Source organism: Rutidosis leptorrhynchoides, chromosome 8 (genome assembly GCF_046630445.1).
Source record: "Rutidosis leptorrhynchoides isolate AG116_Rl617_1_P2 chromosome 8, CSIRO_AGI_Rlap_v1, whole genome shotgun sequence".
Lineage (NCBI taxonomy): Eukaryota > Viridiplantae > Streptophyta > Magnoliopsida > Asterales > Asteraceae > Rutidosis > Rutidosis leptorrhynchoides.
In genome coordinates, this window is record NC_092340.1 from 119,838,910 (window position 1) to 119,850,557 (window position 11,648).

At 35.1% G+C, this 11,648-nt stretch overlaps 1 protein-coding gene across 2 annotated transcripts; it reads left to right on the forward strand.

Moving 5' to 3' along the window:
• The first annotated feature begins 498 nt into the window (after window positions 1-498).
• Window positions 499-2,969, forward strand: LOC139862382 (protein RMD5 homolog). Of its 2 annotated transcripts, none has more exons than XM_071850977.1 (2): window positions 499-565; window positions 1,526-2,969. In XM_071850977.1, exon 2 carries the CDS (start codon window positions 1,592-1,594, stop codon window positions 2,729-2,731), a length of 1,140 nt encoding a protein of 379 aa, XP_071707078.1. In that variant the 5' UTR covers window positions 499-565; window positions 1,526-1,591; the 3' UTR covers window positions 2,732-2,969. The 2 variants fall into 2 exon arrangements, with proteins under 2 accessions (XP_071707078.1, XP_071707079.1); XM_071850978.1 differs by lacking the exon at window positions 499-565 and adding an exon at window positions 1,191-1,229.
• The last annotated feature ends 8,679 nt before the right edge of the window (window positions 2,970-11,648 follow it).

Consider the following 11,648-nt stretch of genomic DNA (forward strand, 5'->3'; position numbering starts at 1 on the left):
ATGTCATCAGAGGGCGCCGTTGGCATTCCCTTACCCTCGGTTTGCCCTCAACCGCCCTCATACATTTCGCGCTGATACATTTCATCACCAATCATATTTGAGGACGGACATAATCTCTTTCTTTATATATTAATGCAATATTGATATGTACTCACAACCTTTTCACTTGTACTTTTATTTATTTAATTAATTTTGTGGGATATGTAATGAGGAGAGAGTATGTCATTATTAGAAATTGTGTGTTATTGAAGTGTTATGGGAGGAAGTTGTGAGGAAGGAGGAAAGAAAAAGGTGATGTGGCGCTGAAAAAGTGTTGAGGAAGGCATCATGGTTTGGATTGATCTTATCACAAACAACGTGGTTTATTGTTTAAGCAGTCACATAATACAAAAGTAAGTTCAAGAAAAACAATATTAGTATTGGGGCGGAAATGAAATAAGGCAAACATCATAGCCATAAAGAGTAAATTCAAGGAAATTTATCAATCATAAAGCGTATACAGACTTCTCAAACTTCCTCAATTTTATACACAAAAATCCCCTGTTCCGCCCCTGCCTTTGTTCTGGTAAGATATACTCTGTATTATAATCTGCGCATATTTCAAATGTAATTGATGTACGTATACGTCGTCGTTTTCAATATTGCAATCTGTTAAAATATTATTTTGTATTGTTCGTATGATTAATAGTTTTTGACTTTATGGTACGTCGATCTGGAGTGCTTATCATTTCAATTTTTTCTATTTTCGTGATATTATAATCTGTTTGGCAAAATATAGATTGTGAGATTACTTTATTGAGGAATTGAATTAATAAATTTGTTGGACGATCGATACAATACAGAGTAGGTTTTGGTTATTGTTATTCTGATTCAGATTATCATCGTCAGGATTAGGTTAAGGTTTTAATCTATATTTTCTGTATTTTGAGTAATATGAATGGTATTTGATAGCTTTGATTAGATTTCAATGTGATTAGTTTTATGACACTTAAAATCATACACTTCTGTCGTATTATATTGGCATGGATTGCAAACTTGAAACATAGTGTATAGTTTATTTTATTGTAGTAACTAAAGAGGGATATTGTATTTTTATTTTTTCACGTGTTGTTAAAGAAGTATATAAGGTGTTTGTTATAAATGCAGCTCTATTCTTTTAGGTTTTTAAGGAAGTCGAAAAAATTATTGGGGATTAGAAACTTTCAACACTGTAACAGACAAATCAGGAGGTACCTCATTTGACTGTTTTGTATACTAGATGCATCTTTCACTGCTTATCATTTCATTAATAATATAGTAGTGAAAGTAATACATATCTAAGTGAGGTACTTAGTGATACTATTTTACTGTTCCTGGCTTTATGAGTTTTTGTTTCCTATTCAGATTGACTAGCTTCATCTGTTTTGTATACTAGTTGTGTGTTTTGCTAACGTCACTCTTCAATGATTGCCTCTTGATGTACTAGAAAACTAAATATATCATCTGTGCTATTTTCATATGATTTCTTACACGTCTGTTGTTGTAGATATAGGTACCTTGTATATATACAACATAGTAAGATAATAAGCAGTGGAGAACCAAGCTTTATGTTATGGAACTGAATTCCATCAAAGATGCATTTGATGGTGTTATCAAGAAGCAAACACTTTCTTCCTCGAAATGTGAGGAAGTAATCGAACAAATCATCCAAGAAATTGAACAAACGTTATCTGGACTAAAATCGTCTCAACCTGACCACAAGATAATCCTCGGTGAACTGAAAACTAAATTAATGGAGATCGCTCCACTTGGTCAACTTGAACGCACACAAAAGGAACTAAACCTCGTTTTGAGCAAGTACACAAAGCTCCTCGAGAAAAATTTCAATCCCGATATATCTAAATCTTATAGAAACGTTGATTTTGATATCCACACAATTAACCAAATAGTTGCAAGTCACTTTTATCGCGAAGGCATGTTTGATGTAGCGGATTTTTTCGTTAACGAAGCCCATGAAGAATACATTATGGACAGTAAACGTCATTACTTCGAAATGTATGAGATACTAGAATCCATGAAGTCGCGTGACCTGGGTCCCGCATTAAAGTGGGCCACCACTAACCGTGAAAAGCTTCGAGAAAACGGTTCAGATATCGAATTAAAGCTTCATCGGTTACAGTTCATGAAGATTCTTCAACATGGTAGTAGAGATGAAGCTTTAAAGTACGGACAAACTAATTTTTCATCTTTTGCAAATCAACACCTTCCTGAAATTCAGAAGCTTATGACATGTCTTTTATGGGCCGGGAAACTCGAGTCATCACCTTATTCTGAGTTCCTTTCGCCAGCCCATTGGGCCGAGCTGGCCCACGAGCTGGCCCAACAGTTCTGCAATCTGTTAGGTGAATCATATAACAGCCCATTGAGAGTAACTATTGCAGCTGGCGTTCAAGCTTTACCGACCCTTTTAAAGCTGATGAATGTGATGAATGGGAAAAGGCATGAATGGCAATCAATGAAACAGTTACCACCTGTTGACTTGGGCATTGACTTTCAATTTCACTCGATATTTGTGTGCCCGGTGACTCGAGATGAGGCGAGTGAAGATAATCCTCCGATGCTGATGCCATGTGGACACGTGCTTTGTAAACAGTCGATTACAAAGTTATCGAAGAATAATACAAGGCTGTTTAAGTGTCCTTATTGCCCTACTGATGTGGAAGTAGGTCAATGTAGACAATTGCATTTTTAACATGCATTAAGACTTGTACGTGTTGTTTGTGTTAAAGTACTCTGTTTTTCATTATTTGGAATTATGTTTGTGTAATGTTATGCAGGTGTTGGTGGATGGTATGGAAATGTTAGGTTCTGTTAAAATTGTTGCTGTAATGTTTATGAATGAATTCTGGTGTAACAACACATTCCTTACTCTTATTGTTTTGATGACTTGTCAAATAACACTATTACAGTATGGTTTTATTTACTTTCAATTTGGCCTTCTTTGCTCTTTTTAGTTGACGTTTTTATTTTGCTCATGACAAAAACAGAGGATTTCGCATATTTGTATATTCGTTCACACGACTCAAGATGTTAAAATTGTTAACATTGATCCAAAGGCAATCCAATATCCAATAAGTAAATAAAGGGATCAAATAGGTTTAATTGAGTTGGAAATGAGAAAGTTGTGTAATGTGTCGATTCACATCTGTTAGGTCTATATAGTAACCAAATAATGAAAATAATATACATGAGCCCAAGCCCAGTGTACTTTGAGGATCTACCATAGATTTAAGGCGTGAAGCTGTTTATATTTAACAGCCTGATATTTATATGGAAATTGAAATTGTATTTTAATTTTTAACAGCTGAAAGTTTATCCGACCCCTAGCAAGAAGCTAGAAAAAGGCCAAAACCACATACAATGACTAAAACGCCAACACAAAACGGACTTACAATGACTTTAAAGCCACTCGCTCCAACTAATACTACGTTTTACTACGATTACGATACCAAAAAAAAGCAAAATTACGAATAGAATCGAAAACGAGCTCCTTCTTCATGAAAGGCGACGCAAAAACAATCATGTTCTCGAACCTCCAAATATGCCACGCTAAGATCAAGCGTAGACCACAGGCCATTGAACATGTACCCACACTTTAACCCTTCTCCATATATCATTCGCAATAGTACACACGGAAAAAACGTGATCCATGGATTCAATCATATGATCACACATAGTGCACCCAATATCCACAACGTTACTAAAAATTTTCACTTATCGTTAGGTCAAACAACTTTTAGTAACTTAGAGTAATAGGAGTTGTGATGGTTTAATTCAGTGTCCTGAAATATCTTGAAAAAGAGATTGAATGAAAAGTAGAGTGGTTAAGTGTCTAATTCAATGTCTAATATTATTTATAATATTTAATTATTAAAATTTTCAATTCATTTAAAATCATTTTATTAATTATTTAATTAACATAAATATATAAAATAAATAAAAGAATAACTATTATTATTATTTAAGAAAAATTTTGACCCAAACTTTTTGAAAAACTCGGCCCATTTTTAGCACAACTTTTTATTTGGCCTTCTTTTTATATAAAATTACGCTGGTGACTCCTGTGATTTGCTCAAAATTGCATATTTGGCCTAAAGTTTTTTTTAACTTCGTTGGTCCCTGTTGTCTGAGATTTCAACCTGATCCGTTAAGATAGATCTGTTAGCTAGTATCACATCAGCGACAAACGGATCTATCTTAACAGATGTTTGGATGAGGGGTCAATCGGGTTGAAATCTCAAACAACAGGGACCAAAAGGAAGTCGAAAAAAACTTTAGGCCAAAATATGCAATTTTGAGCAAATCACAGGCCGGGATCGACGGCACAATTATGTGTTTTTTATAACCTAAATAAAATAATAAATACTCCATCCCATCTCCTTCTTCATCCTATCTTCATCTTCAACACCCACCTACAACCAAAATCAAAAACTTCACCTGCAACAAAAACAAAAATATTTAAATGAGGAAAGAAAAAAGAAAGAAAAGACTACCAACAACTATATATTTAAAAACTAAAATAAACAAAATCGAGGTGAAAAACCAAAGCCTACGCCGGACCGAAAAAGGACGACCGTCGGATCCTGACATGGATGGTGTATGACGACGAAAATGTGATCGACTCCTTGTGCTCTTACAAAGTTGTTGTTACGTATTTAGATGTGTTCGAAGAGGGTGTCCGCCCCTCCTAAACTTAACGTACTTACACTCGATTAGTGTAATACTTATATAGTCTTCCTTCTGGGTAAAAGAATTTATTTAATATTACACGCGCTTCGAAAATTACAACCACATATTATAGTATCATTTTCGTCCCTTAAAAAGAAGTTTTAATTTCTGTCATGTTCGTATCTTGTTTGCTTTGGACAAACATTATGATATCGACATGTAGATATGAAGCTCAAATGCATGGGCATCTCATTAACTTACATAACTCTGTTCGAAATATAAAATATGAGCTTTTATAAACGTTAAACTTTTTGATATATATAATGGATTATTCAACATTTATGTTTTGCGTTGTAAGTTCTTTTCCCTTCTCGGACTTTTATATATATATATATATATATATATATATATATATATATATATATATATATATATATATATATATATATATATATATATATATATATATATATATATATATATATACAGAGGCGAAAATGGTATGGGGCAGGGGGCGGGCGCCCCCAGTGGATTTTTTTTGCCCCCAAACCTACATATTTTGCCCCAAAACCTTCAAATTTTACCCCAAATTCTCCAACTTTTGCCCCAAAATCTTCAAATTTTGCCCCAAAATCTCCAACTTTTGCCCCAAATTCTTCAAATTGTATCTAAAAAAATTGCTACGGTTTAAAATTTTTTTTTGCCCCCGGTCAAAAAAATCCTAGTTTCGCCTCTGTGTATATATATATATATATATATATATATATATATATATATATATATATATATAGTGGTAGGATCAAGAGGGAAGTAACCATTCGGGGGGAAGCGGGGGAAGCAAAAATTTTTTTTTTTTTTCATTTTTTGAAAAAACTTTGTTCACGAACATTATAGATGAGATGAAAATATGAACATTTAGTAGAGACACTTTGTGATAAATGTTTTTATTTTGGCGGGAAAACGCTCGAAGAAGTAATATATAACAATTATCGTGTTTTTCGAGCGTATTTTGAGGTTTTAGCTATTGGGGTTTAGATATTAGGGTTTATATATTAGGGTTTATAGGGTTTAGATATTAGGGTTTAGAAATTTAGGGTTTAGGGTTTAGATTTACGGTTTAGATTTAGGATTTAGATTGAGTTTTTAACACGAACGGTTTAGAGTTTAGGGTTTAGGGTTTAGGGTTTGGTGTTTTGGGTTTATGGAATAAACCCAAAACACCAAACCCTAAACCCTAAACCCTAAACTCTAAATCGGGCTAAATTTTACTTCACAAAACATGAAAAAAAAACGTTCATATTCTTCACGAACAATATTATCTTGAATGTTATTTTTGTCGATCGTTTTTCCGCCTAAATAATAACATTCATCACGAAGTGTCTCTTCTAAATGTTCATATTTTCGTGTGATCTTGATGTCGGAAAAAAAAATTTAGAAAAAAATGAAAAAAAAAAATTTGCTTCCCCCCGCTTCCCCCCGATTGGTTACTTTCCCATTGATCCTGACCCTATATATATATATATATATATATATATATATATATATATATATATATATATATATATATATATATATATATATATATATATATATATATATATATATATATATATATTACATCTTATAAATCATGAAATTATATCCAACTTGTCAAGCCATTAGCAGTTCCTAATCTTAATGTTGAACACACTCTATATATATATATATATATATATATATATATATATATATATATATATATATATATATATATATATATATATATATATATATATATATATATATATATATATATATATATTACATCTTATAAATCATGAAATTATATCCAACTTGTCAAGCCATTAGCAGTTCCTAATCTTAATGTTGAACACTCTCCTAATTACAATTACCACATAATCATGCCACACTGTCAATAAATAAATAAAAAAAAAAAAAAAAAAACGTACTTCAGTCTTCTCCTTCTTCGTCTCTTCATCCCACCCGATACAAACCCTAAATCCCATCGTACGTTGTCTCTACAACCTATCAAATAGAAACCCTATATCTCAATTGATTCAATCGGAAAGAAAAAACACGCACAAGTCTAAATTAATGATTCGAAATCCATATTTTGTGCCAATAAAGATGCAATTAACGGAACGGCGTATCAATTTTCGTCGAATATCTCTGATTACTATATTCCATCCAGTCTTCTCTTTCACCAGGTTTGTTACTAAAGATTTAATTAACACTTTTTACTGTTATACTTGAATTTCAGTTTTTAATCAAATCAAATATTGATGAAATCACATCTTTACTCCTTGAAAAAAAATAGGTTTTGTATTGGGTACTCAACATCCGATCATGGCAGGTAATGACTTAAATTTATCATCATTCATGTTCAATCCTTAATTAATGAGTTACTTAATTAAGGATTGAGTGCAATGAGATTAAGATGGAAGATGGGATGTTTGATGATTATTTTGGGCCCTGATGATCGTCTTTCACTTTAACTATCTAGTGATCAACCACCCCGACCCGGTCTTGATTGTTAATTAGCATGATTCACCTTGACACAATGTAAAAGTTCCTTGGACAAAATCACAAGAGAAAATTACAAAGGTTCGGGCAAATGACAGAGAATCAACAACCTATAAATGAGAGGCCATGTTCCCTATTTATAATATTCAAAATATCCGCGGTCTGCGGATTGCTTAACTACCCGCGGAAACTTAGCGAAGTGACCTGCAGTCTTTTATTAACGCGGAACCTGATCCGCTATCTTTATTTTCTGCGAATATTCCAAACCCATTGATTATAGTTCGCGTAACTTCTGCTTTTAGCCTTTAGCAAATAAAATATACATATACAATGCTATGTATATGATCAAGTCCCCCCAGTTTATTATGATACATCTTAAAAAAGTAAATGTGTCGTGATAAACTCTAAAAATTCGCTGTTAACTTGACCATTATCCGCATTAAGACGTTTTCGCTTTGCGTTTGTTACCGTTACAGCAAACAAAGTTACCGTTTTTATCCGTTGCCTAAAATATTACCGTTTGAATTATCACAACGGATACTTAAATACAATTAATTGTTACTCTTACTTCCCCTATATATATCATTATCCATAATCACAAATTTCCTACTCGCCTCTCTGAAATACTTCGCAATTAATCAAATTCTCAATCAACCTTTACAACTTTGCTCTTTACTCGCAACTCCTTTCCAATCAAAAATGAAAATCGACGAAGTTGATAGCAAGGTTAACCCAAAGGCACTAATTATTAAGCTATTAACAAGCCCGGAATCCAAATCGACGGCATCCTCCGAAAAAGAAATCAAAAAAGAAAAGCAATCAATTTCGATCGTCGATTTGACATCCAAATCTCCCCTATCTAAGCCGAGTTCCACCAAGTGACCATACCAGATGCCACCACCTTCGAAAAGCAAAAAACTCAAGCAACTAAACGCCGCCCTTTACGATAATCCAATTACATCGGATTATGAAGGGGACCAGCAAACTGGTATATCGCGAGCATTATTTCATGTTTATAACATGCGTTATACTTTTATTTCGCTAGTTAATTAATTGTTTTGTTTTGCAGGTGATTCGCCTTTCAATCCAGTTTATCCCAGCCCACGCACTGTGGAGCAAATTACCGAGTTATTCCGTACTCCACCCGACTCTTATGGTGTGAGAATTGACGGTTTATCGGGATATACCTATGCCTCTTCTGCTGCAGCACTGGAGCAGCGCCAACAAATGAAGTTGGCAATCCCAGGCGAGCTTCGTCGCGAATTTTCAAAGCTTTCTACGCTTGATGCGCATAATAGTTTTGTGCAGAATTTCTACATGTGCTTCAATTCTGCGTATGATATAATATGCCGTCAAGAACAGTTCTTCAACGTTCTTGAGGCTGAAAAGACAAAGTACAACACCGAGAAGGCCAATGCTACAGACAGCGAGAAGCATTGTGTCGAATTATCTTATGAACTCACCGCAGCAAAAACCGTGGTTGATGAATTGAAACAAAAAGTTTCCTCTGCGGCTGAGAAGGAAAACAGCCTTCAAGCCACTGTTAATTCGTTAACATAGGAGGTTACAAAGCTTACTGTGGAGCGAGACAATGCTCTAGATGTCGCAGCCTCTGCGAAGCTTGAATTTACCAAGCTTCGCTAACATTTGCCAGAGCTTGCCAGAAAAGTTCTTAATTCTCATCCTATTTCTGCTCAGTTTTCAACATATGCTGCTGCTCTAAAATTGCGTGAAAGAGTGGAATTCTTGGATGAAATTGCTCCTTACTGCACCATACCCAATCCACTACCATCCGCGATGGAAGACCGCGTATGTTCGCTTGCAGATACTCGAGATGCGTTTGCTACTGCGAAAGAAAACATAGCGGATATTCCAATCCCAAAAATTACTGCAATAAGCGAGCAGGATGATGCTACTGTAGATGACATCATCAAGCTCGATTTATCTTAGCCATGATTATACTGTAAAACTTAGCACGCAGCTATCTCTACGCAATTATTAATAAAATTTTCGCATTTCCATATATATGTGCGAGTACTTTTATTTATATAGCGCTATCATCAATTAATATTCATAACACAGACTTGTCCTTTGCAATTTTCAATTTTTATTGTCGTGCACATAATAAGTATGTACTTTTGCGAAACAATCTGTATGCGTGTATATTTATACGTTATGAATCTTCTAAGTCAGCCAAAGCGATCCTTAGGCAATCAATTAGCATTGCGAAGCATCTAAGTATTGGCAAAATCAAATACTTAGAATTTTTAGTTCCTTTCCCAATAATTATTTTCTGCGAAAGTGGGCAATTTCATCACTTCGCCATTTAAACGTCACGAAACACCTCATCATTATGAAACAAAATACAAAATATTTCATAAACTTTTGGCATTTCACAAACAAACTTTTTGCATATTCTGACAAGTGTCTACTTTTTATACTCTCACAAGTGTGATCAAGACTTGCAAAAATTAAAAATAAAAACACATAGAAAGAATATCAAGATAGGCCTTGCAACGAATTTCACACTTTATACATATACATTTTGGCCTCCATGTTATTTTCGCAGAATTACGCATAGTATCGCTTTAATAAGGCGGCATGCCACGCATTAGGTAAAGTTCGCCCTTCCACATCTGCGAGCTTATATGAACCTGCTGCATTAATTGCCACAACTTGATAAGGACCCTCCCAGTTAGGTCCTAATTTGCCAAGTTTTTCTGCTCTACTTGCATCATTATTTCGCAGTACCCACTCGCCTACATCAAAAGATAAAGCACACACTCTTTTGTTATAATACTTAGCAATTTGTTGTTTATTATTTGCCTCTCTGATGGCAGCCATTAACTTTCGCTCTTCGATGAAATTTAGATTTTCGCCTAATGCATCATCATTTGCTTCTTCTTCAAAGTTAGCGACTCTATGCGTTGGCATAAGAATTTCAGCGGGTATTACTGCCTCAGAGCCATATACCAAACTAAAAGGTGTTTCCCCTGTGCTTTTCTTGAAAGTAGTGCGATGTGCCCACAAAACATTGAGTAATTCATCCACCCAACCAGTTCGCTTTTCGCATAACCTCTTTTTAATACCGCTTACAATATCGCGGTTGGTTACTTCGCATAAGCCATTAGCCTGTGGATGTGCCACTGATGTAAACTTTTGGATTATATTTAAATCAGTGCACCATGTTTTAAAAGGATCTTTAGCTATTTGAGCACCATTATCGCTAACTAATTCACGCGGAATACCAAATCTGCAAACAATATAATCCCACATAAAATTTTGCACTTGCACACCAGTAATAGTGCGAACCGCCTTAGCTTCAACCCATTTTGTAAAATAGTCAATTGCCACAATCAGGAATTTGACATTGCCAGGTCCTGCGGGAAATGGCCCTACAATGTCAATAGCCCACTTGTGAATGGCAATGGCGAATTAACAGGGATCATATCATGCCTTGGCATCCGATTCTGCCGAGCATGCCTTTGGCATCTTTTACAATGCTTAATAATTTTTGCAACATCGCGATATAGGGATGGCCAAAAGTAATCCATCCGCATAATTTTCACCGCAATAGTTTTATAGCCTGAATGCAATGCACAAGAACCGTTATGTACTTCATCAATTATCATTTCTGCTTCAATTGGGCCCACACATCGCATCATTGGGCCGCAGTGTGACTTGCGATATAAAATGCCATTTTGAATGATATACATTGGTACTCGCTCTCTTACTAAGCGAGCTTCGCGCTTATCACTTGGCAAAATATCACTGCGGATGTATTGCAGGATTGGTTCCATCCAATTTGGCTGTTCTTCTACAACAGACGCGACCATTAAGTCGTTATCTATTGACTTGCTTGGAAATTCCTCAACCCAAACTTGTTTTTGAAAGTGCGAAAACGTTAGAGCGGCCAACTTACTCAAAGCATCCGCCTTCTTATTTTGACTTCTTGACACTTGCGCGAGTTCAAAATGCTCGAATCGTACTGCCAATTCTTTCAACAACTGCAAATATTTCTGCATTGAGGTATCATGCGCCTCAAATATTTCTGTAAAATGCTCGCAGTTTAGTGATATCCATTTTTCGCGCAATATTTAAACCAGCAAGCAAGGCTTCATATTCCGATTCATTATTTGTCAGATCAAAATTAAAAAGTAACGCGTACGTATGCTCTTCACCACTTGGGCTTGCCAAAACCAAACCCGCACCTGTGCCTTCTGCACATGAAGCTCCATCAGTAAATAAATCCCAAGTTTCGCTAACTACTGGCCTTAATTCTGTTCGCTCATTAATCACCTCCAACTCCTCAGTCATTTCGGCGAGGTAATCCGCCAAAACTTGACCCTTTATAGCATTGCGCAGAAGGTAAGAAATTTGATAAGCACCTAACTCCACTGCCCACAATGCGAGTCTAC